The sequence below is a fragment of the Heterodontus francisci genome, chromosome 44 (genome assembly GCF_036365525.1).
Source record: "Heterodontus francisci isolate sHetFra1 chromosome 44, sHetFra1.hap1, whole genome shotgun sequence".
Classification (NCBI taxonomy): Eukaryota; Metazoa; Chordata; class Chondrichthyes; order Heterodontiformes; family Heterodontidae; genus Heterodontus; species Heterodontus francisci.
In genome coordinates, this window is record NC_090414.1 from 14508867 (window position 1) to 14534880 (window position 26014).

At 49.2% G+C, this 26014-nt stretch overlaps 1 protein-coding gene across 1 annotated transcript in view; it reads left to right on the forward strand.

The window, feature by feature from the left end:
* Positions 1-2372: 2372 nt before the first annotated feature.
* Positions 2373-26014, forward strand: part of ppp2r5b (protein phosphatase 2, regulatory subunit B', beta) — a 96452-nt gene continuing 72810 nt past the window's right edge. The window contains exon 1 of the mRNA XM_068021679.1: positions 2373-3831. Coding sequence (XP_067877780.1) covers positions 3672-3831 — 160 coding nt within the window. The 5' untranslated portion in view covers positions 2373-3671. The remainder of the gene's footprint in view (positions 3832-26014) is intronic.

Below are 26014 nucleotides of genomic sequence, written 5' to 3' on the forward strand. Positions count from 1 at the left end.
AACCTCTTTGTCCTCCATTGCTGAATTCTAAACTACTCCCAATCCTTTTTCTGGCAATTGTATATGTCTCCTCTTTGGATTTAATACTATCCCTAATTTCTTTGGTAAGCCACGGTTGAGCCACCTTTCTGGTTTTATTTTTGCGCCAGACAGGAATGAATAGGAATAGTTGTTGTAATTCATGCACACATTCTTTAAATATTATCCACCATCAACCCTTTTAGTAAAGTTTCCCAATCTGCCATAGCCCACTCGTGTCTCATACCTTCGTAGTTTCCTCTGTTTAGATTCAGGACCCTAGTTTCGGATTCAACTACTTCACTCTCCATCTTAATGAAGAATTGTATCATGTTATGGTCGCTCCTCTCAAGGGACCTCGCACAACAAGATTGTTAATTAATCCTTTCTCATTGCACAATATCTAGTCTAGGATAGCCTGTTTTCTCATTTATGAAGCTCAAGTTCCCATATGCTTTGCTAACCACTCTCAATATGTCCTGCCACCTTCAAAGATCGATGCACATGCACCCCCAGGTCCCTCTGTTCCTGCACGCTCTTTAGAACTATGCCATTAAGTCTGTTTTGCCTCACCCTATTCCTTCTGCCAAAATGCATCACCTAACACTTGTCTGTATTAAGTTCCATCTGCCTCTTGTCTGCCCATTCTGCCCGCCTATCTATGTCCTCTTGTAGGTGATTTGTATCATCCTCAATGTTTGCCATTCTTCCAAGTTTCGTATCATCGGCAAATTTTGAAATTCTACTCTGTATTCCAAGATCCATGTCATTTATATGTATCAAAAAAGCAGTGGTCCGAGTATTGACCCTTGGGGAACACCACTGTCTACCATCCTCCAGTCTGAAATACATCCGTTTACCATGACTTACTGTTTTCTGTCCTTAAGCCAACGTTTTTTAATCCAAGCTGACACTGACTATCCTATATAATGAACCTCAATTTTGTGAACCACCCTTTTACTTTATAACATGCTTTCTTAAAATCCAGATAGACAACATCCACCACATTTCCCTCATCAACATTCCCTGTTACTTCATCGAAAAATTCAATTAGTCAAGCATGATCTGCCTTGTGTTTAAATCCCTCCATGGCTCACCCTCCCAATCTCTGTACCTCCTCTAGCTGCACAATTCATCACCTGCAAGCTCGCCATTCCTCAGATACTGGCCTCTGTGTGTTGGCCCTTTGCCGCACCTTTAGCCACCTCGGCACTACACTCTGGAATTTCCTCCCTGAGCCCTCCACTTCTCCACCTTTAAGACCCTCGTCAAACCTGCCACTTTTGCCAAAGTTTTTGCTACGTCCCCGAATCTCCTCCCCTCTGGCTTGTGCTGGTTTACCCCTTGTGCCCAGTTTCCTAGTTGACAGCCCTGTATAAACACTTGCAGGGCTATGAGGAAAGAGCAGGAGAGTGGGACTAACTGGATGTCGTTTTCAAAGAGCCGGCACAGGCGCGATAGGCTGAATGGCCTCTTTCCATGCTGTATTATTCAATGATAACTGCAAAGTGAGGCAGAATCTCACTTCTGATGAGTGAGAATTGGCAAATCTGGCAACAGGTTGTCTGGGAGCTACCTGGTGTTCCATGATATTTCTGAACAGTTTTTTCAACACAAAGCTGTGGTACAATGGGTAGCACTCTCTCTTGTCTCTGAGTGAGGAGGGCGTGGGTTCAAATTCCAGTCCAAAGAGTTGAGCTGATAATCCAGGCCAACACTCCCAGTGCAGTGCTGAGGGAGTGCTGCACTGTCAGAAGTGCCATCTTTCGAACGAGACGTTAAATGCTCTCTCAGGTCGATGTAAAAGATCCCATGACACTACTGGGGGAGTTTTCCCCAGTGTCCTGGAGCCAATATATATCAGAGAACCAACATGACAAAAACAGATTATCTGGTCATTATCACATTGCTGTCTGTGGGAGCTTGCTGTGCGCAAATTGGTCGCCACATTTCCGACATTCCAAAAGTGACTACACTTGAAAAGTACTTCATTGGCTGTAAAGTGGTTTGGCCCCTTCTAAGGCAGTGAAAAGCACGACAGAAAGGCAAATTCTTTTTTCTTTGATGCCGGCTGCCGTGGGCATGTGCTTTGCCTGTACCCCAGTCATGCCCTGGGCTGGAACCAGGCCCCTGGAGCTCCAGACCACGGGGGAGGGGTGTGGAGATCCCAGAGCCAAGAAAAAAAATGCAAAGGACTACAACTCCCAAGAGGCGACGGGGCAAGGCCAGCCCCACCCCGCGCCTGCGCAGCAGCGGCGGCGGCCCATGATGTAATGCGAATGCGGTGACGCAGGTGCCGGATATAGCGGGCCAATCGGGGGCGTGTGGGCGGGTCACGTGGTGTGGGCGGGGAGAGGTTACATTGTGTCAACGCGCGGCTGCAGTGCAACATTGTGGCGGTGGGCCGAGTTCCTAAAACAGGCCGGCATCCAGCAGCAGGAGCCCCGGGGTGGAAACTAGGCTACAGCACCCCTGCCACAGCAGCGGGAATACCGGGATCATCCCAGCACCCGGAGTATGGCGCCAGCCCCATCGGCTTGACCTGGAATGCCAGCAGCCCCACAATACTGAGCTGATCCCAGCTGGAGGACTGGGAGCACCGAGCTGATCCCAGCTGGAGGACTGGGAGCACCGAGCTGATCCCAGCTGGAGGACTGGGAATACCGAGCTGATCCCAGCTGCAGGACTGAGCGCACCGAGCTGATCCCAGCTGGAGGACTGGGAATACCGAGCTGATCCCAGCTGCAGGGCTGAGAGTGCCAAGCTGATCCCAGCTGGAGGACAAGGAATACTCTGATCCCAGCTGGAGGACTGGGAATACTGAGTGAATCCCAACTGCAGGACTGGCAATACTGAGCTACTTCCAGCTATTAGACTGGAAAGATTGAGCTAATCCCAGCTACAGCATTTGGAATACTGAGCTAATTCCAGCCAGCCACCCAACCAGACTATTCCCAATTCCGGAGCCCTGTGCAAAGATTGGCACCATCAGGGTAATCCCAGTTAAAGAGAATAGTGGTGGCAATCCCAACTACAGGACCGGGGAGCTGTGGAGACTGGAACCTGACTTGCACAAAGGAACGTGGAAATTACAGGAAGAAGCACAGCTACGGTGTGGCACAGGCTAGGCTGACAACCCAGGGTAGGGACCCTGCAGGAAATCTCGGGAATAGTCAGTACGCCAGGACAAATCCTGGGGAAAAAGTAAGAGTGCAACGACCAGGAACAAATTCTGACTGCAGACAGGGAATTCTTGCTGGGGCAGGTTGGAAAACACAACGGAAACATTCCCAAACTGTCAAAACCCAGTTGGGGGGGCGGGGGGGGGGGGAAACAGATGAAGCATATTGCAGGATGAGGACTGAATTTTAGAAGTTCCTTGGAATTTTGAATTGCCCTGAACTTGGGAACACTGGAATTTCATGAGGACAGGAGATCACTGGTGATTTCCCACAGGTAGAAAGTGGCACCAGGGAGTACCTGAGGACAGTGTTCTGGAATTTCATCCCTCCCCTTCCTTTTCATTTTATTTTTCCTGAAGCTGGGTATGGGATCGGTCGGGGAGTAAGCAGCCAGCCCCGCGACCGGCTTTTCCCAAGCAGTGAGAAGCAGAGACTGTCGGCTTCCCTTGGCCCTCATTTTATGCGCTTCCAATGGAGCCCAAGGTGACCTCGCCGGTGACTGCAGCGGAGAAAGTGGACGGCTTTAGTCGCAAGTCGGTGCGGCGAGCCCGTCAGAGGAGATCGCACGGCTCGTCCCAGTTCAGGTACCAGAGCAGCCAGGTGGAGCTGACCCCACTCCCCCTCCTGAAAGGTAAGTGTGCTCCAACAGCCTCCGCACTTTGCGCCTCCCTGTCTTTATCCCACTTCGCCCTTCCTCAAAGGTGCTGCATCCATCAACAGAACCTGTTTGCTTTCATCCATCCTCTGGGTCTGAACTGACTCGTCCCCACCCACTCCCAACTGTCTTTCTCCCTCACCTACAACTTGATGCCGAACCACATGAATTATTCGGAAAGTGACTGATAGCGCCACTGTTCTCGCTGACCTAACGTTGTCTCCCTCTCTGATATCGCTTCAGAATTTGAAATTCTCATCCTTGACTTCAAATCCCTTCCCGGTCCTGCCCCTCCCTGTCTCTGTCACCTCCTCCAGCCCTTTGAGATCTCTGTGCTCCTACCATTTTGGCCTCTTGCGCCTCCCCAATTTTCATCGCTCAACCGTGGGCGGCCAGGCCTCGGCCCCATGCTCAGGGATTCCTTGGAATTGTTCAAGTAGGGTCTTAAAGGAGGGCAGAGAGCTCAGGGAGGGAATTCCAGAGTTTAGGGCCCAGGCAACTGAAGGCACCGTCACCAATAGTGCAGCGATTTTAAAATTGAGGGGATGTGCAAGCAGCCAGAATTGGAGGCGCTTGGAGATCTCGGAGGATTGTTGGGTTGGAGGAGGTTACAGAGATAGGGAGGGGCGGCGGGCACAGAGGTGATTTGAAAACAAGGATTAGAAGTTGAAAATCGAGGAGTTGTTTGACTCCGAGCCAATGTAGGTCAGTGAACACGTGTTTTCTGTTCCCCCCCGCCCCCCCACTCCATCACTCATCATTGTTCGAGCTTCTGTCTGTAAACCGCAGGGGTCTTTTTCCTATTCTATTCCCCCCCCCCCCCTTTATCTCTTTCTCTCTTTTTCTCTCCTTCCCCCCCCCCCCTCCCCCCCCCTGCCACAACCTGCCTGAACCTCGCAATCTGAGGCCAGGGACCCAGAGAGCAGAATGGCTGTGTGCCTAGGCACTGCTGCACATCCTCCACAAACTACAGGCTGGATGGACTGAGGGTGCCAAGTGGGAATAATCTCTGGGAATAAAAGGAAGCACCAAGCGACAGGGATTATTCCAAGTTTTAGGTCAGTGAATTCAGAAGCGAGGCACAGGGAACAGAGTCGAACCCTCACTGGAAGAGCATCATAGGGGGTACAGTCCATGTTCCCAGGAATGGAGAGACCCGAAGTGAGTACATACAACACTGGATGTGGGGACACGCCCGGTGGGATATAGAGACGCTCTAAGCCCTGTCCAGGACACACTGAGATTGGGAATGAGGGTAACCAATTTGAGCTTGGCAGTGATGCTGAGTGAGGGCATCAGTGGTTCAGAGACAGTGGGACTCTCCGATCAGCTTACCATACATAGCCATCAGGCTGGGCATTCACCTCCCAGGTCTTCCTCCTTCCCCCCCCAGCCCCCTCCCCTCCCCCCGCAAAACCGCTCAGCAGCTTTCCAACAAAGGTGGGATCTGGTACATACAGCACGAGGAGTGTCTGTTCCTGTGGGGCTTTACCTGAACTCTGACCTCCACCCAATAATATGGGCATCAGCCAGCAATCACGTGTGAATGCCTCCGATTTAAAACACTCATCCTTGGCGTTCAAATCCCTCCATAGCCTTGCCCCCTCCCCCATCTCTCTCACCTCCTGCAGCCTCCTGAGATCTCTGCACTCCTCCAATTCTGGCCGCCTCAACATCCCTGAGATTTTAATCGCTCCACCATTGGCGGCCATGTCTCTGGTTGCCTGGGCCCTAAGCTCTGGAATTCCCTCCCTAAACCTCTCCGCCTCTCTCTCTCTCTCTCGCTCTCTCCTCCTTTAAGACGCCCCTTAAAATCTACCTCCTTGACCAAGCTTTTGGTCATTTGTCCTAATATCTCCTTATATGGCTGGGTGTCAAATTTTGCTTGGTGTATATATATATATATATATATATATATATAGTGCAAGTTGGTGTAATGCCACTGTAACAAATCTGGAGTGTTGTCACTCAGGGTTTATGGTCTTCCTCTCTGTGTTTCTTAGCTTAAAAAAACTGCTTTTAAATAGAAATCCCCCTCACATTGGCTCCTACAAAGGTATGCCCAGAAGATTGGTCTTATCCTCCTGCCTGTGCATGTGGTATGTTGGGAGATAGTCTCTCCAATGCTTGTTGGTGATCACTGAACACCGTGATTAGCTCCTGTATCACCAAGCCATTGGATAGCGTCATCACTGGCCATTGGCATGCTGTGGAGCTGGCTGTTTGTCCAGGTTCAATACTCAGTCTCTCAGATTGACTGAATTACATCGAATGTACAGCACAGAAACAAGCCATTCGTCCCAACTGAACCATGCCAGCATTTATACTTCACACAAGACTCCTCCCCACATCCCTCCTCTTCTCACTCCATCAACATATATTTCTATTCCTTTCTCCTTTTGTGTTTATCCAGCTTCCCCTTCAATGCATCGATACTATTTACCTCAACCACTCTTACTTAAGGAAGGTTGTAAACGTGTTGGAAGCAGTTCAGAGAAGGTTTACTCGACTAATACCTGGAATGGGCGGGTTGTCTTATGACAAAAGGTTGAACAGGTTCGGCTTGTATCCGCTGGAGTTTCGAAGAGTATGAGGCAACTTGATTGATTCTGAGGAGTTTTGACAGGGTGGTTGTGGAAAGGATGTTTCCTCTTGAGGGAAAATCTAGAACCAGAGGTCATTATTTAAAAAAAAGGAGTCATCCATTTAAGATAGAGATGAGAAGTTTTTTCTCTGAGGGTTGTGAGTCTTTGGAACTCTCTTCCTCAAAAGGCGGTGGAAGCAGAGTCTTTGAATATTTTTAAGGCAGAGGTCGATAGATTCTTGATAACCTTTCACCCCCTTGCTTATCGGGGGATAGGCGGGAATGTGGAGTCAAGGTTACAATCAGGTCAGCCATGAATTGAATGGCGGAGCAGGCTCGAGGCTCCGAGTTCGTGTGCAGCGAGTTCCACATTCTCCCCACACTCTGGGTGAAGAAGTTTCCCCTGAATTCCCTATTTGATTTATTAGTGACTGTGTTGTATTCATGACCCCTAGCTGTGGGCACCCCCACAAATGGCAACATTTTCTCGTCACCTACCCTATCGAAGCCCTTCAAAATTTTAAAGACCTCTATCAGGAGGAAAGAGCCCTTAGCCTTTTCAGTCCTTCCTCATAATCATGGTTCTGGTAACATCCTTGTGAATCTCTGTTGCACCTTCTCTAGTGCCTCTTTATAATAGAGACCAGAACTGTGCACAGTACTCCAAGAGTGAGAGAATCCGGGAAGGTATTGCTTCAGAGATTATGACTAACCTGTAGGAATTGGGCGCCAACTCCCTTCCCAAAAGCTCCCTTGTTTAGTCTTTTGTTTTTGCTGATCTGTCAGGAGCGGGAAGGAATTTGACCGTGTGATGCATTTGGCTGTCTCGCTCCGCCCTGATGTGGTCGAAAGCCATTGGTGTTTGAAGGGATTGCTGTAACTCGCTGTTGCTGCTTGTTTGTGCCTGGTTCTGGGAATAAACCTGTTTGGATGCGTGGTCTGTACAGGAAGTGTTCTGTGTCACGGGCTTAACTGTCTCCTGGAAGGCTGCAAGGGTCCTGCAAAACATCCAGATGGGAACAAACTGCTTAAAAGGCAGACCGAATCCTGGGATCTTTTAAATTGAGGCACAAGAGTATAAAAGCAAGGCAGTTATGCTAAACCTATCCTAACTCGCTCGTTCTATTCAAAGATCCATCCTTGGGGCCCCTCCTACTTCTCATCTACTTGTTGCACATCATGAGCAAACACAATGCCAGGTTTCACATGTATGCTGACCATACCCAGCTGTACCTCACCACTGCCTCTCTCTAGATCCTTCCACTGTTGCTAAATTGCCGGACTGATTGTCCGACGTCCAGTACTGGATGAGCAGAAATTTCCTCCAACTAAATATCGGGAAGACCGAAGTCATTGCCTTGGGTCCTTGCTACAAATCCTAGCTACCGACTCCATTCCTCCCCCTGGCAACCGTGTGAGGCTGAGCCAGATTTTTGCAACTTCGGTATCGCCTTTGACCACAAGGTGAGCTTCCGACTCCCTATCCGTCACCAAGACTGCCTGTTTCCACCTCTAACAACGTCAGTCTGCACCCGTGCCTCAGCTCATCCGCTGCTGAAACCCTCATCCATGCCTTTGTTACCTCTAGTCTTGACTATTCCAATGCACTCCTGGCTGACCTCCCTCATTCAACCCTCTGTAAGCTTGAGGTCATCCAAAACCCAGCTGCCTGTGTCCTAAGTCGCGCCAAGTCCGTTCACCATCACCCCTGTGCTGGCTGACGTACGTTGGCTCCCGGTTAAACAACTCCTCGGGATTTTCTTAAAATTCTCACCCTTATTTTCACGTCGTCACTCCTCCTTATCTCTGTAGCCTCCTCCAGCCCCACAACCCTCCTTGATTTCTGCACTACTCTAATTCTGCCCTCTTGTGCATCCCTGATGTTAATCGTTCCACCACTGGTGGCCGTGCCTTCAGCTGCGAGGGCCTGAATCTCTGGAATTCCCTCCCTCTACTTCTCGTCCTTTAAAATGCTCCTCTTTATAAAAAAAAAGCTTTTGGTCATCTTTCCTGTTTTCTCTCTACGTGGCTCAGTGTCACACAGTTTGTGAAACTCCTTGGGACTGTTTATTAAGCTAAAGGTGCTCTCAGCTGAAGTTTTGAGTCCAGTGCTGGGCACTATGCTTTCGGGATGACGTCAAGGCCTTGGAGAGGCTGCATAGGAGATTTACCAGAATGGGACCAGGGATGAAGGACTTGAGTTACGAGGACAGATTGGAGAAGTTGGGGTTGTTTTCCTTGGAGTCAAGGAGATTATGGGGAGATTTAATGGATGTGAATCATGAAGGGTTTTGATGGAGTAAATAAGGAGAGACTGTTTCCACTGGCAGAAGGGTCAGTAACCACAGGACACGATTTAAGCTAATTGGCAAAAGAAAACAGGTCAGATGAGAATTTTTACTATGCATCGAATTGTTATGATCTGGAATGCACGGCCTGATTGGGCAGTGGAAAGCAGATTTAGTACTAACTTTCGAAAGGGAATTGGATAAATACTTGACGGGGAAACGCGCAAAGCTGTGGGGAAAGAGCAGGGCAGTGGGATTAGTTTGGGATTGATGCAGGGTATGGGGAGAGTACAGGGCAGTGGGATTAGTTTGAGATTGATGCAGGCAATGGGGAGAGTACAGGGCAGTGGGATTAGTTTGAGATTGATGCAGGCAATGGGGAGAGTACAGGGCAGTGGGATTAGTTTGAGATTGATGCAGGCAATGGGGAGAGAACAGGATAGTGGGATTAGTTTGAGATTGATGCAGGCAATGGGGAGAGCGCAGGATAGTGGGATTAGTTTGAGATTGATGCAGGCAATGGGGAGAGTACAGGGCAGTGGGATTAGTTTGAGATTGATGCAGGCAATGGGGAGAGTACAGGGCAGTGGGATTAGTTTGAGATTGATGCAGGCAATGGGGAGAGTACAGGGCAGTGGGATTAGTTTGAGATTGATGCAGGCAATGGGGAGAGTGCAGGGCAGTGGGATTAGTTTGAGATTGATGCAGGCAATGGGGAGAGTACAGGGCAGTGGGATTAGTTTGAGATTGATGCAGGCAATGGGGAGAGCGCAGGATAGTGGGATTAGTTTGGGATTGCTGTAACAAGGAGCTCGATCAGACACGATGGGCGGACTGGTGTGTGATACCAGGCCTTTCTCCTATCTTTTGAAGGTTGTGCAGTCTGCTGGCGTTTATGGGTAGCAGGTGACTGCTTGCAGCTGACCTACATTGCACTCCCATTATTTGTCTTGCCTTCGTACCACTATTCCACTAATGTGGCACAACTGCTCACATCCAATATCTAACCACTACAACATCCTGGGGGTTGATCACAGAACCTGTGGGAGAATAGTCGGGACCACACTGCAGTCTGCAGTGGGTGTTTGACTGTAATCAGAAGCACAATACTGTCAGCTCTGAGCAATCGGCGTCTGCGGGGTGAAGTGACAGCTAACTTATCGCTCCCATTTCTGGGCACCGCGCTGTAAAAGATATCAAGGCGTTAGAGCAGGTTTATAGGCGACCTGCTAGAATGGCACAAGTCATGAGAAACTCCAGTTATGCGGAGAGACTAGAGAAACTGGGTTTGTTAACTTTAGAGCAGAGAAGGATAAGGGGAGATTTAAAAGCTGGTCAAAATGATGACGATGGTGGCAGATTCAATCGCAAATTTCAAAAGGGAATTGGGTAGATACTTAAAGCAAGAAAATTTACAGAGCTGGGGGGGGAAGAGAGCAGAGGGGTGGGATTAACTACTTTCAAAGAACTGGCATGGCGGGCCCATGTCACGTGATTCTACGGATTGTGTTGGTGCCTTGGATTGAAGGGTGCAACTCTGAAAGCTTGCTCCATTGATGACGTGATTGGAAGCCCGCAGCTGCCGAGTCTTCTCTGAATTTTCTTTTTTTGGGGTATAAACTTTTTGAACGTATGGGACTTTCAGAAGCAACTGGTCGGAGGTTGCAAGTGGTACGCAAAAGGGTCGTAGTTGCGTTTTTCCAACAGACTTGTGAGCAAAGTTATAGCTTGTAATGAAAGGGACGTTAGCGACATAGATGCGGAATTGGCTGAGTGACAGAAAACAAGAGCGGTGGTTAGTGGAGGAAGGTTTTGTCGTGGAGCTCCCCAGGGGTCAGTGTTGGGATCCTTGCTGTTCCTGATTTATGTGTTAATGACCTAGACATGGGTGTACAGGGCACAAATTCAGAATTTGCAGATGATCCAAAACTTGGAAGCATTGTGAAGTGTGAGCAGGATAGCGGTAGATCCTCGCACAGATAGGTTGGTGGAATGGGTGGGCAAACAGCAGGTTAAATATAATGTGGAGAAGTATGAAGGCATTCATTTTGATAGGAAGAACGCGAAGAGACAGTATAAAATAAAGGATAGCATTCGAAAGCGGCTGCAGAAGCAGAGGGACTTGGATGTATATGTACATTAATCATTTGAAGATGGAAGGACAGATTGAGAGCACAGTTAATAAAGCATACACCACCCTTCGGCTTCAGTAATAGGGGCATACAGTACAAAAGCAAGGAAGTTACGTTAAACTTGTATAAAACGCTGCTTCAACTGAAGTATTGCATCCAGTTCTTGGTGTCACACTTTAGGAAGGATGTGAAGTATGAGATAGAGTGCAGAAAAGACTAATGAGAATGGTTCCAGTGATGAGGAACTTCAGTTATGAAGATAGATTGGGGGAAGTTGGGGCTCAAAGACTGAGAGGTGATTGATAGAGGTGTTCAAAATCATGGGTCTGGACAGGGTTGATGGGGAGAAGCTGTTTCCATTGGTAGAAGGATAGAGAACAAGGGGGCACAGATTTAAGGTAATTGGCAAAAGAAGCAATGGTGACATGAGGAAAGACTTTTTTTTTCTGGTGCAGCGAGAGGTTAGGATCTGGAATGCAGTGCCTGAGAGTGTGGCGGAATCTGCTTCCATCATGGCTTTCGGGAAGGAATTGGATTATTATCTGAAAAGGAAGGATGTGCAGGGCTATGGGGAGAAGGCGGGGTACTGGCACGAGGTAAATTGTTCCTTGCACAGACACGACAGACCAACTGGCCTACTCCTACGCTGTAACAATTCTGTAATTCCATGTCAGTTATTTCCTGCAGGCTGGGCTACTTGTAACCTGGGACTCGACAGACATCACTTCAGCCTCTACACTGTCCCCATCAAACACTCCCAGGGCAGGACACAGAAGCCCTTCGAGCACTTCAGTCTGGGTGTGGGTGCTAACAGGAGGGCTGGGCTCCTATGAATTTAATTCCATCTAAGGAAGGTCCCACCTGCCCGTTCCAGCCCCACTCATGGTGAAACGTTTATTTTTGGAACCTGTTCTTGAAGCTCCATCAGTCCTTCGTGTCAGATTCAGTTTAGTGTCATCCTGGGTATTCAGTTCCGTCCTTCGAGGCACTTCAGTCTTCGCACCAGGATGAGCTCAGCCTGTGGGAGTGCATGGCAGCAAGGGCAATTCTGGGGCTTGCGTTCTGTGAATTCTGGAACCTGCAGAGTGACAGTATGATGGCGTGCAAGCTGGCGATTGCATGAGAGGTGGAGGGCAGCTGAATCCTGGTTGAGAATAAGATGTGTTATTTCCAGGTAATTTCAGGCCAGTTATCTGAAGATCTGTGGTAGGGAAAAGTTTACAGTCTGTAAAGATTAAATGACCAGGTCCCTCAATAAAGAGAAAATAAATAGTCGTTTGGTAGTACAGAACTTGAGTATTTCTGAAATCTGAGACATTTTGTCAAAGCTTTTCACCTTGCACTCATCAGGACAATTTATAAGAATACCAATGTAAGGGAAGCAACAAATTTATACTGTGAGAAGAGAGTGCTGACCAATCAGAGTCCACTGGCCAACCAATCAGCGCTCTCTTCTCATACAGTATAAATGAGTTGCTTCCCTTACGTTGGTATTCTTGCGAGTTGTCCTGATGAGTGCAAGGTGAAAAGCTGCTGTTTTCAGCAAAGAGAAAATAAGTAGAAGTAGGCAGTACGGATTTCAAAAGGGGCGATTGTGCTTTGTCGAACTCTCAGAATTCTTTGACAAGGTAACAGACTTGGTGGATGGGGAAATGTGGTGTACGTGGACTTTAGGAAAGATTTTGACAAGCTGCCGAGCTGAAGATTATTAGAGAAGATAATGGGGTGTGGAATTAGGTGGAGAGTAGGAAACTGGATTAGAGATTGGTTAGACATGCGGAAACTGAGAATAGGAGTTATAGGCAGTTTCTCAGAGTGGTTGGTAGTGGGTAACGGTGTCCCACAGGGTTCAGTCCGGAGCCACTTCTTGTTCCCTGCGTACATCGGTAAAAAATTGCATGCGATGCCAAAATATGGTTAATTCTTCAGAAGACCGAAGGGTTGATGATTAGAAAGGGAAAGTTGCAGATGGAATTCAATGTTGAGCGAGTGTGAGGTGATGCATTTTGGTAAAGTATGATGGCAGTAATTACACCTTGAAGTGGAGAGATTTGGATGGGAGTGGGGGGAGGGGGGGGATAGCAGTTTGACAGGGATTACAGGCAGAATCTCCGGTTGATAAAGCTGTATTTAAAATTAAAGCCAATGGAATTCTAGATTTTATCACGAGGTCTGGAATATATATAACAAGCCGAGGCAATGATCACCTTTAATGGGACCTCAGTTAGAGTGTGTGCTGTATTGGGTTCCACTCGACGGGATGATTGAAGCTTTCGCGAGGGAGTGGTGGTCTATCAGGGGGAGGCCCCAGTTTTGGCCAAGAAGAGGGAAGGGAGGTGACGGTGCTGTCTTTGTATCGCAGTGAGGAAGAGTGAATGTTTTTCAGTGTTCAGAATCTGAGACAGTGCTGATTTATCCCTGCCCCCTTCCTCAAATGAGTAAAAGGAAAGACTGGCATTTACACAACCTCCTTCACGACCTCCGGACGTCCCAAAGTACTTCTTTGAAGTTACGTTGCTGTTGAAATGTAGGATGCGCGGCAGCCAATTGCCGCACAGCAAGCTCCCGCAAACAGCAATTGTGACGACGACCAGATAATCTGTCTTTTTTTTTGTGATTTTAGTCGAGGGATCGGTATTGGCCCCCCCCCCCCCCCCCCCCAGGGGGAGAGCTCCCTGCTCTTCGTCCAGTCGTGTCGTGAGATCTTTCACGTCCTCCTGAGACGGCAGATGGGGTCTCGGCTTAATGTCTCGTGCGAAAAAATGGCACCTCTGACCGTGCAGCACCTCCCTCAGTACTGCGCTGGGAGTGTCTGCCTAGATTCAGGCCTCAGGTCTCCGGACTGGGACTTGACCCCACAACCTTCTGACTTAGAGCGGAGAGAAACCATCTCTACGTCTACTTTGTCAATCCCCTTAATCATCTTGTATACCTCAATTAGATTCTTCTAAACTCTAGAGAGTAAAGGCCTAAACTGCTCAATCTCTCTTCATAAGACAAACCCTTCATCTCTGGAATCAATCTAGTGAACCTCCTCAGAACTGCCTCCAATGCAACTACATCCCTCCTCAAGTAAGGGGACCAAAACTGCACGCAATACTCCAGGTGCGGTCTCACTAATGCCTTGTACAGTTGCAGCAACACTTCCCTCCTTTTATACTCTATTCCTTTAGCAATAAATACCAAAATTCCATTTGCCTTCCTTATTACCTGCTGTACCTGCAAACTAGTTTTCTGCGATTCATGCACGAGGACACCCAGATCCCTCTGCACCGAAACACTCTGAAGTTTCTCTCCATTTAGATAATTTGCCTTTCTATTCTTCCGACCAAAATGGATAACCTCACACTTATCCACATTAAACTCAATCTGCCAAATTTTGTCCCATTCACCTAACCTATCCATATCCATTTGTAAATTTCTTTATTGCAACTTACTGTCCCACCTATTTTAGTGTCATCTGCAAATTTGGCTGTAGTACCTGCATCCCTGCATTTGCTATCCCTGCATCCAAGTCATTAATATAGATTGTAAATAGTTGGGGCCCAAGGACCGACCCCTGTGGCACCCCACTAGTTACATCCTGCCAACCAGAAAAAGACCCATTTATCCCGACTCTCTGCTTTCTATAGGTTAGCCAATCCTCTATCCAAGCTAATAAACTGCCCCTAACCCCATGTGATCTTACCTTGTGTATTAACCTTTTGTGTGGCACCTTATCAAATGCCTTCTGCAAGTCCAGATATACTACATCTACAGGATCCCCATTATCCAAATTTGCTTGTTACAGCTTCGAAGAACTCTAGCAAATTAGTCAAACACGATTTACCCTTCATAAAACTATGCTGACTCTGATGGATTGCGTTTTGACTTTCTAAACGTCCTGTTATTACTTCCTTAATAATGGATTCTAACAATTTCCCAACGACAGATGTTAAACTAACTGGTCTATAGTTTACTACTTTCTGCCTCCCTCCCTTTTTGAATAAGGGCGTTACATTAAGCTTTTTTCCAATCCACTGGAACCTTTCCCGCATCCAGGGAATTTTGGAATATTCTAGCCAATGGATCCACTATCTCCGCTGCCACTCCCTTAAAGACCTTCCTTGTTAGCATCAACTTTGAATGTTAATTTAGGTTTAACTTGCTGCCGCAGCTCAGCTCACTGTCTTCAGCAGGCCGATGCCCGACCAAGTCTCATTAACATCTCCACCCAACTTTTTAAATTGGCTTTTGCACCATGAAACCAGAAATCTAGTGCAATTCACACTGTCGCTGGTGTTACGACCAAGGTGGGAGGAGTGCACCATTTATTCTCGTCCCACTTCTCCACAGGTCACAACATATATATTTAAATTTTCCCACATACCGATATGGTCAATCACATACTTCATTTACCCCAGAATAAAACACACCAACCAGGTTTCTTTTATAATCCGATAATTTTGTTGTTTATTAAACAAGGCTGAACCAATAATGAAGTAAAACATACGCACGCAAATCGAAATATCAAAGCCCTTTATCTATCTTAGCCCCTCACACACACCAGTTAACCTGAAAAATAAAAAGGATTGTTGTTCACAGCGCTGTTACAAAGAAAACTAACAAAAAAACACTTCAGCTGAATACTTGTCCTTGGTTTTGGTTTGGCATCCCAAATAGACGGCTATCGCTGGGATCTTCCTAGAACAGTTCTTTCCAGGCAATGTTGAAGATCAGGTTGGGTAGGCTTTCCAAGAAATGCAGCTACAAACAGGCCTTACAGCAGAAATGCAGCAACATGGGTTTTCAGTTCCCACAACTTTCGATACGCAGGGTTTCTTCAGATACAGCTGGAAATAGGAAACTGGCGCACTGGAAATGCAGGGTTTCTTTTTCAAGAGAGAGATGAGATGAGCTGGGTCTTCTTGTCAGGCAAAAAACAACTGTCTTTTTGTAACAATTCAAATTGAAACTAAAAACATTCCTGAAGCCAAGTCTCCTGACCGCTATAAATCTTGAACTGTCTCTTCTTTGTAAACATCTCCCAAGTCAAAAACAACCCCTGCTGGGTGAATATCCACAGACAGGTGCCTTCCAGTAAGACTTGCTTACAAGCCAAAACCCAGAAACCTTCTGATGACCTTTCTTTTAAAAAAAAATATTGTTCAGCATCTCTTCAGATTCCTGATGAATCAATGTCTATAATTCAACTTTAAGTCCTTAACATATTTTACAAAAAAAAATCAACACTGGATACAGAACCCCACGCTTCTCGCCCACTTTCTGTGAGATGTTTGCAGGGGAAGCATCCCCTGTGCAGCAAGGTGAGTGTCGAGTGGCGTAAGAATGAAAGATGTTTTTGCATTGAGGCTGCAGCACGGCAACAGGCCATTCAGCCCAACTGGTCCATACTCCACACGAGCTTCCTCCCAATCCTCTTTATCACACCCTACCAGCATGTCGCTCTATTCCTTTGTCTCTCTTATCCAGCTTTCCCTTAAATGCAACTATTCACCTCAACCATTCTCTGTGGTAGTGAGTTCCACATTCTCCCCACTCTCCTGGATAAAGAGGTTTCTCCTGAATTCCCTGTTAGATTTATTCGTGGCCGTCTTATATTGATGGCCCCTAGTTCTCCCCCAAAAGTGAAAGCAGCAAGCAGCTCCTCCAGGTCTATCCTGTTGAACCCCTTAATTATTATAAAGATCTCTATCAGATCACCTCCTGCATTTATAAAGCAACTTGCATGTCCTCGGGAAGTCCCAGAGCACTTTGCAGCCAGTGTATTACTTTGGAAGTGAAGTCACTGTAATGTAGGCAATTTACGCACCGCATAGAACAGCAGATGAGGTAACGATGCCTTTTATCACTTCTTGGTGTCGCAGTTAGACTGAAGACTTGATAAAAACTGTTATGGATAAAAACCTTGTGAGAGGTCCTATTACTGAATTGAGTACGAAAGTAGGGAGGTTATGCTTCAGCTGTATAGGGCATTGGTGAGACCACATCTGGAGTACTGTGTACAGTACTGGTCTCCTTATTTAAGGAAGGATGTAAATGCATTGGAAACACTACAGAGAAGGTTTACTAGACTAATACCTGGAATGGGCAGGTTGTCTTATGAGGAAAGATTGGACAGGCTAGGCTTGTATCCGCTGGAGTTTAGAAGAGTAAGAGGCAACTTGATTGAAACATATAGGATCCTGAGGAGTCTTGACAGGGTGGATGTGGAAAGGATGTGGGAGAATCTAGAACTAGGGGTCACTGTTTAAAAATAAGGGGTTGCGCATTGAAGACTGAGATGAGGAGAAATTTTTTTCTCTGAGGGTCGTGAGTCTTTGGAATTCTCTTCCTCCAAAAGGCAGTGGAAGCAGAGTCTTTGAATATTTTTAAGGCAGAGGTAGATAGACTCTTGATAAACAAGAGGGTGGAAGGTTATTGGATGTAGGTGGAAATGTGGAGTAATCAGTTCAACCATGAACTTACTGAATGGCCTACTGCTGCTCCTAATTTGTATGTTTGTATAAAATGTCGTGTGTTTCTTTGATTGAGATTTTGCTAGGCCAGGATTGTAAGAGTTTGAGTTGAAGCCTTGGCTGCTGTTTCTCATGGGCAACTTTTCTTTGATCTTGCCCGAACCAAGTACGTAAGGCTGAGCCTTTTTGTCTGTCGTTGCTACAGTTATTACAGGAGGCATTGGGTTAGATGAGATTCCAATCGGCTATATTTCAAATTGGGACCAGCAAACTATTTGCTTTCCAAATCGCAAGCTTCCCATGTGTTGGAAACAATATTGATTGCTGGGCTGCTGAGAGATTTCCAGTTATTGATGTATTGTGAAAAATCTGTCTTTTGATTTGAGCTATGTGGAGTTGCCAGGGCCAGAAATCGTCCTCTGTGCTGAACCAGAGCTGCCATAAGGCATTCCTTTGTGAAGTTGAAGTGCTTTAATCCCATATCCTCCAAGATTTCTGATACTTTCAGAAAACCGTTTGAAGTATCCGAGAGTTGAGTACTGTTGCTTTCGTTTTAACTTCTTTGCATAAATTTACAATTTGCAATAAATTTAATTTGTAGTTTAGCCTGACATATAGGCTTCATCAGCATGATGTTTCTCTGCCTGTCATAGTAAATTGTGGGGGGTATCGTGTGCAGCCTAGTACAAGGCCAGTTGTTTAATCCTATGGCTTGCTAATCCACTCAGTCCATGCACAATGCTTCTTTCTTATTGATGTGCAAGTACGTTGAGAGAAGTTCAGACAGACTGTTGCGGAGGTTCCTCGACTCCGATTCCATCATGCAGGCCAGTTTTTGCAGAGTTCTGGGGGGGCGTTTCCGTACACCGTCCATCTCAATGTCACGATGTCGTTCTCAATGGGGTAGCGGCTTTATCCGTTTCTGGCGTTTGGCATCACCTTCCAGGCCAACATCCTTCAGATGGGGTTGCTTTCCTGCAATGGTTGGGGTTGGGACTCTTGCAATCTACCTAGATGCCTTCAGTCTGGAATGCCTTTGCTAGGAACTCCAGAATTCCTGAGGTGGGAGTGGTTGGGGAGTGCAGGTGGTGAAATTCTCCAAGAAGAATTGGGGGACTACCCGTCTCCAGCCCTGCTCCTCCCTTCCCCTCCCCTCCCTCACCCTATAACTATCTAGTCGATGGAAACAAGGGACTACAGCTTTAAAACGTGCTATTTCTGAAAATGTGCTTTTGTTGGCACACTCTTTCTCACCAGGTTAGAACTGACTCCCTCCTGCGACCATTCCCTTTCGAACCTCTTTTTATCCTAATACTGTCCAAGTTCCAACCTAGACTCCAATAATCGCTTAAATCATGCATCTCTGTGACCATCCTGTCAACTATATCGGTTATAAATTCTTTTGTCCGCATTAACAATGGAAGCTCCTTATGTAAACATGTCACGCTGTAATTACACCCTCCCGCCACTGCCCAGCCACCACTGGCATAAGGGTGTAATTATAGCATGCCTGGTTTATTATCGGAATAGAGAAATGCACAACTAGAACCCTTGTCTCTTTCAGCTTCACTCATGGGTTTGAAGGGACCGTGTAGAGGGAGCTTGACTCCGTTGCTGACCCAGTGCTGTACCTGCCCTGGGAGTATTTGATGGGACAGTGTAGAGGGAGCTTTACTCTGTAACCAAAATTTTTTTTAGGGAGCTTTACTCTGCATCTAACCCTGTTTTTTTTTTTTGTGGCCATTATACCCCAGGCCCCTTTGATTTTGCTTGAGGGAACCTTTATTCCCCAGCCGCCTTTGTGTACATTTTATAAAATAACTTTATTAAAAACATAGATAAAACAAAACTCAAATTAAAATGCCATTCCTGGCATCGACAATGCACTCCAGCCCCTGCGGTGCCCACCAGTCGTGGAAGGCCTCAAGCGTACCGGCTGACACCACATGCTCCTTCTCCAGGGACACCCGGGCGCAAACGTAACCTCGGAAGAGGGGCAGGCAATCGGGGTGGATGGACCTCCCCCCCCACCCCCCCCCCCCCCCCCCCCCGACGGCCCACAGCCTGGATCTGTGAATTGTCACCTTGGCCAGGCCCAGGAGCAGACTGTTGAGGAGATCCTGCTCCGGGCCCACCCCGCCCAAAGATCAGGAGCGTGGGGCTGAAAAGCAACCAAAACTTGAGCAGCCCTTTCAAGTACTTGAACAGGGGCTGCAACCTTGTACAGTCCTTATAAACATGGAACACTGACTCATCCAGGCTGCAGAAATTACACGCCGCCTGGGAGTCCATGAACCTACTTTAAAAGTCTATTGCACAGGACTGCCCTGTGCAGCACCCTCCACCCCAAGTCCCCGATGTAAAGGGGGAGGACTCCCACGTAGAGAGACCTCCAGCGGGATTTCCCCTCGCCGCCAGATGGCAGCACGGACTGCCATGGCGTGTCTGGGCGGCGGGCGAGGAAGTGGAGAGTGTGCAGGAACAGCTGGTACAGGAAACCCCTCCACGCCATGTGGAATGGCATGGAGGGCATTCCCGAGAGGTGGCTCGGATTGTGAGGGACCGGTTCCTGAGGAGGGTTTCGGGGCCTGGGTGTTTCTAACCCCATGCTGCACCTGACCTGGGAGTGTTTGAAGGGGCAGTGTAGAGGGAGCCTTACTCTGCATCTAACCCCATTTTTTGGGTTTTCTTTTTTGCCTCTGCTTCTAAACTTGCTTAAAAGCTGTAAAATCTGTTAAATTTTCTAGTGGTAATGAGAGGTGATCCATAGGAAACATAAACTGCTGCTTACGGACCCCCCCCCCCCCCCGCCATTTTTTCCAGCGAGTAGAAGAAGGGTGAGGCGCGGTCCAAATCTTCCAGAATCTGGATCCGCGACCTCACGTACACGCCTCGGGACCCTATGAGCTGCAGGTCCCTCAGCGCGCCCTTCTCTTTGTACGGCTGCCACAGGGCTGGGTCCTCGACGGCATGACCTCCCTCTCTAGGTGCCCGATTTCAGCTTCCCGCCTCTTGGTTGACCCATTCGCCTACTCCTGACAGAAGACACGGAGGTGAGATTTGCCCACATCCCACCTCAAGGAGGGGAAGCCCCCCCCCTTGCTTCTTTCTCCAGAATCGGCCCAGAATCGACAAAACGAGTCCTGGAATCGCTCATCCTCCAGCAGCCAGTACACGGACCCCGCCCGCATGCGGAGATTTACGCCTGCGACATGTAGAGGCAGTTGATTCGAGACCCTCCTGCTCCAGACCTCCATGTGAAGGTACTGGAGTCTGGATGGAGATTCCACCAGACGTCCACCAAGTTGAGGGAATTGATCAGTTCCCTTAGCTTCTCCACCAATGCTTGGCTGCGCTGGAGACCAGAGCGATCCCTCACCTCGAGGGTACAGTTAAAATCACCCCCCCACGAGGATGATGCACTCGCCACTATCGATAGAACTGAAGAGAGCGGACACTTCTTCAAAGAAGCGCGCTTGCAACGCGCCAGGCCTGGGCGCGTACACGTTCACAAAATGGAGCTGCATGCTACCCAGGCAAACGGCGAGCTCCTTGAGCCCCAAGATCTCAGGCTGAAATGTTGGGGCCCACAAAATAGCCACCCCAGTAGAAATAGGGGTGAGGTGACCCATGTAGACCAATCCCTGCCACACCAGGAGCCAGGTGGCTTCATTTCCCGCAATGGTGTGGGTTTCCTGCAGAAAGTTCACCGCGTATCTCCTTTCCCTGAGGGCTGAGAGATTGTGAAATCTGCGGTGAGACCCCCCTGTTGCCATTGATGTTGAGACTGGCTTTGGTTATCTTCATGTCAAAAGTACTTAGAAACCTGTCACCAACACTTCACTGTGAGGAGGGAGTGGAAGTGCACCTGGACCTCCACTCCCCCAGCAACCCATTGAGGAATGCTTTAAATTGGGGCTTCCCAACCAGTTTCACACCTGCGCCCTACCTCGCCTTCTCGAGGGTGGCATGGACGGACTGGATGATCAGCGCCAGATTCGACCATCGGCCGAGGGCCAGCTGAACTTCATTGTGGCAACCCCTACATGCTGCGAGGAAGTCCCGGCGTTCCGCGGTGGGGATGAGAGGAGACTCTGTGGGAGGCACGAGGGAATCCACCGCCTCACTGCCGAGGGATTCAGGATCGTCCTCCGTACCCCACATCGAGTCCCCATCCTCCTCCGGGTCGTCGGCGCCAGCGGCCGACACACGCACCACACACTGTGGGGCGGACGTACCAGCTGTGCCAGCTGATCCCGCCTCCGTCACGATCCCACCCTTGGGATCGATGGCAGAAGAGTCCTTTCTGGGTCCTTCTGTGGAACTGGAGCCTATGGGCGCCAGCAGTTCAGGACCCTCCCCCCTACATCCACCCCCAGGCCAATGAGCGCCAGAGGAGACTGTAATTCCCAACTCCAGAAATCCAGCCGGAGCCGAGACCGGAGGCAGAGAGAGGAGGCCACCTCCCTCCCCACCAGCGCCCACGGGCCCAGCAGATGGAGCAGCATTTTCAACTATAACTGGGTTGGGTATGCCCTAGTTGGGAGTGGATTTTGGCTGGGAGGGCCGACCCTTCGGGGCCACGCCCTCCTCTCCACTCAGGGTACCCGACCCAGTGGTAAATGGGAAGGCTTCTCCAGGAGCGTCCCCAGGCTCCCCCACCACAAGCAGGGCTCCACTCGCTCCCTCAGGAGGGGCCACATGTACAGGGGTCTTTCCCCCCCCCCCACTCCCTCCATCCTGAGGGGTAGGGAGCTCCTGCCTAGACTTGGCAGCCTTGATGGTGGTGGTGGCAGGGGGAACCTGGGGACTCGAATCAGGAGACAGCTCCCCTCCAGCAGATTGTCCCTGCCCTCAGGGCCCTTTGTTACCTCTGTGGAAGTGTGTCTTCTCTCTTTTTCCTACTAGGGTGCAGAGGCTCAGAGACCTCCATGTCATCAGAGTCCTCCACCTCCGCACTGTCCTTTTGCTTGGTTGCCGTCGGCCCGAGCCCAGCCCTGGGGCAGGTGGGATCGGGCCTTGGGCCGAGCTCAGGCTCGGGTTATGGCACGGTATCCAGGGGACTCTGGAACCACGGCCTCTGGAACTGCCTGAGCGGTGTCTGTTGGAGGTGTAGGGGGAGTGGGAGGAGGTGTAGCGGCGCCACCCTTGGCCGCCGGGATGGAGTTGGCAGCTGGGAGGTAGGGACAGTTCTTTCTAACATGCCCCACCCCCCTTGCAGGCGTGGCACTGGGCCCCGTCTGAGGTCCAGAAGATGTGGTAGGCCGTCCCCTGGAACGCAACAGCAAAGTGGCCTTCCGTGACCGCCTCCCGCACCAGCTGCATGAATAGCTGGCGGTGGGAGCGGTAGACATGTCGGAGGCTGTTCCCCTGAAGACTGAACCGGGACTGGGGTGATCCCTTCTGCATCATGGGGGAGGAGGGGGCGCTCATCAGGAATAAAGGGCGGGACGTTTTAATAGAATTACACACTGAGCAGAGGGTCCACTGGCAGGAAAGTCCCGCCCACAGTGAGCCCCCTGCTCAGGGCCAGTGCCAGGGCCACTCGGTCTTCAGGACAAACTCTGCCTTCCAGGCTGCGACAATGGTCGACGGGCTGACAGCCTCGGCCACTTCCTTTACGCAAGCCTCAATAGTCACAGTTGGGTGGGTGTAACTCTTCATCCCATGCTTTGCTGTTGGGATTTTGAATGGTGGCGGGGCCGCGGGAGTCTTGAGGTTGAAGTGATGGCTGGAGCCTCGATGAATATTTGGCAGTAAATGCGGATTTATCCCGATGTTGGGTGAAGGGGATTGAGGGGTGGGTATAACCCCTCTCACCCAACCCCATCCACCAGTACAGAACTCTGAACCGGGTAGTCTACTTTTTATCAACTCTCCAGTCCATTCTCGCTGGATGTGACCCACTTTTGAACACTGGATAAATTGTATGAATTATATAATATATTTAGATAAATAAAACCCCTTCAAACATGGCATTGTGCTGCCTATTAACCCTTTGCTGGTCAAGCAGTCTCTTTTTATAGCTTGTCAGTTGCCAAACACTTCATAAACTGCTCACCCCAGTTCTATCAGGACAAAAGAAACAGATGTAATAGGACCTTTGGGTCTTATCCCAATGTCTGGAATCACTCCCGATGGTTCCCTGCACAAACCCCCCTGTTCACCCCTTCCCCGCCCAACCCCAAAATATAAATAAAGATCCTTCTGTTGTGTTCGCCAACCAACTGCAACTGAGCTTCGAGGCCGTCCCTGGCTCCTTGCCGCCACTTGAACGCCCAGTGGCTTCAGGCGTACTATTGAGGCAAGTGCAGTTGGCCAATGGGAGCTCATGGTTGGACATTATTGTCTGCCGAGCTGTCCAATCAAAGGGGCGAGGCTGAATCAAGGCCCCAGCCAACCCTGCAGACCTCACTCCCATCTCCACGCCATCAATCCCCAGGGTATATGCCCAGGAGAAATAGAAAGCGGAGGGCACGAATTTAAGATAATTAGAGCCTTTTTTTTTAACCCAGTGAATTGTGATCTGGAATGCGCTGCCTGAAAGGAAGCAGGTTCAATAGTCCCTTTGAAAAGGGAATTGGATAAATACTCGAAAAGGAAAATGTTGCAGGGCTTGGAGGAAAGAGCAGGAGATTGGGACTAATTGGATAGATGGGCCGAATGGCCTGTTTCTGTGCCGTAGATGACTCTGTGAGGTCAGAGATCGAAGGCCTCCTTCTGTGCTGCGAGATTCAGCGTGGTGTTTGAATTGAGTGATCCCGTCTCAGTGATATTTTGTTCAGACCGCTCTTACCCACCTGAGATTGTCAGGAGGGGAGCAGTTGTCCGAGAGCCACCCGGTCGCTGCTTCGAACAGGGTGGGGTTAATGCACGCTGGCATTTTTTTCAAATACCCGTTGCCCCACAGGAAGCTGCCTATCTAATGCCTCCAGCGAGCCAGACCATAATATACATCCCCCTACAGCTTGCAAGGGCCACTCGCAGCCATGAATTTTAACCCTGGGGCCAAGCGAGAGAAGTCGATAAGTTGGAGACACGGAGTGCTTCGTTCGCTGGGCCTCGCTGATCTTTCCGGGCAGTGGGTAGGGTCGCTAGCTCTGGGTCTGCCGGGATTATCCTGTTCCTTTCTCTCGCTCTTATTCTGCGTCTTGACGAGTTGGTGAGTTTGAATGTTGGGTCCTTCCCGTCCTCCTGAATGCAGACTTGGGTCGGGATGCAGTCGGGAGGGGGCTTGGCGGAATTGGAGCACGCTCCTGTCCCCTCTCCGCCCCGTGATGTCGATGGTTAACTGCTCCTTCTGCGTGCTTGGTGTAGAGCTGTGTTCGGTTCTTTCTGGTGGGTGGGGGTGGGGGGGGGGGTGATCTTGTGCTACGTGTACTCCCTTGGGATCTGCATGTTCTACCAGGCTGGACTTGAGGGGGTAGGTTGAGAGAGGGAAGGGAGCAGTCTGAAGGAACGCAGGGACAAACGCTGCTGTGCAAGAGCTGAGGCAGTAGGTGGTTAAGGCCTGCTCGGGTCTGCAAATGAGACCCCACCCGAACCTGACTCATGTCGTCTGGTCCCATCGGGATGGGTAGCAGGCCTTTAGCAGGCGGAGGGTTGACGCTGGTCTGTCTGACTTACCCAGGCCCTCATCAACCCAGTGTTAGCACTGCTCGTTGCCCTCCCTCCAGTTTGGTTTTCGTGCTGTTCAATGCCACAGGTACAAAGCAGCCCTTTCAGTACATGTTGCATCTCTCGCGCACCTTTCCCAACCTCAGGATGTCTCAAAGTTGGGCTGTTGTGGGCCATGGGATGTTTTATGTCCACCCAGAGAACAGGTGAGGGCTTGGTTTAACATCTCATCTGGAAGATGGCACCCCAGTTGGTGCAGCAGTCTCTCGACGGTGCACTGGTAGTGTCGGCCTAGTTACATGCACAACTCTCTGGAGGAGGGCTTGAGCTGTCCACCTTCTATTTAGAAAAGAGCAGGGGAGTTCTCCTTGGTGTCATAAAATCATAGAAAGTTTACGGCACAGAAAGAGGCCATTTGGCCCATCGTGTCTCTGTCGGCTGAAAACTTTTCCACCCATTCTAATCCCACCTTCCAGCATTTTGTCCATAGCCCTGCACATTATGGCACTTGAGGTGCATATCCAGACTCCTTTTGAATGAGTTGAGGGTTTCTGCCTCAACTACCCTTTCAGGCAGTGAGTTCCAGACCCTTGCCACCCTCTGGGTGGAAAAACCTTTCCTCATCTCCCCTTTAATCTTTCTACCAATCCCTTTAAATCTATGCCCCCTCACCACCAACCTCTCTGCTAAGGTGAATAGACCCTTCACCTCCACTCTATCCAGGTCCCTCAAAATTTTGTACATTTCAATCAGCCTTCTCTTTTTTTTTTATTCATTCATTCATGGGATGTGGGCGTCACTGGCCAGGCCAGCATTTATTGCCCATCCCTAATTGCCCTTTGAGAAGGTGGTGGTGAGCTGCCTTCTTGAACCGCTGCAGTCCATGTGGGGTAGGTACACCCGCAGTGCTGTTAGGAAGGGAATTCCAGGATTTTGAGCCAGCGACAGTGAAGGAACGGCGATATAGTTCCAAGTCAGGATGGTGTGTGACTTGGAGGGGAACTTGCAGATGGTGGTGTTCCCATGTATTTGTTGTCCTTGTCCTTCTAGTTGGTAGAGGTCGCGGGTTTGGAAGGTGCT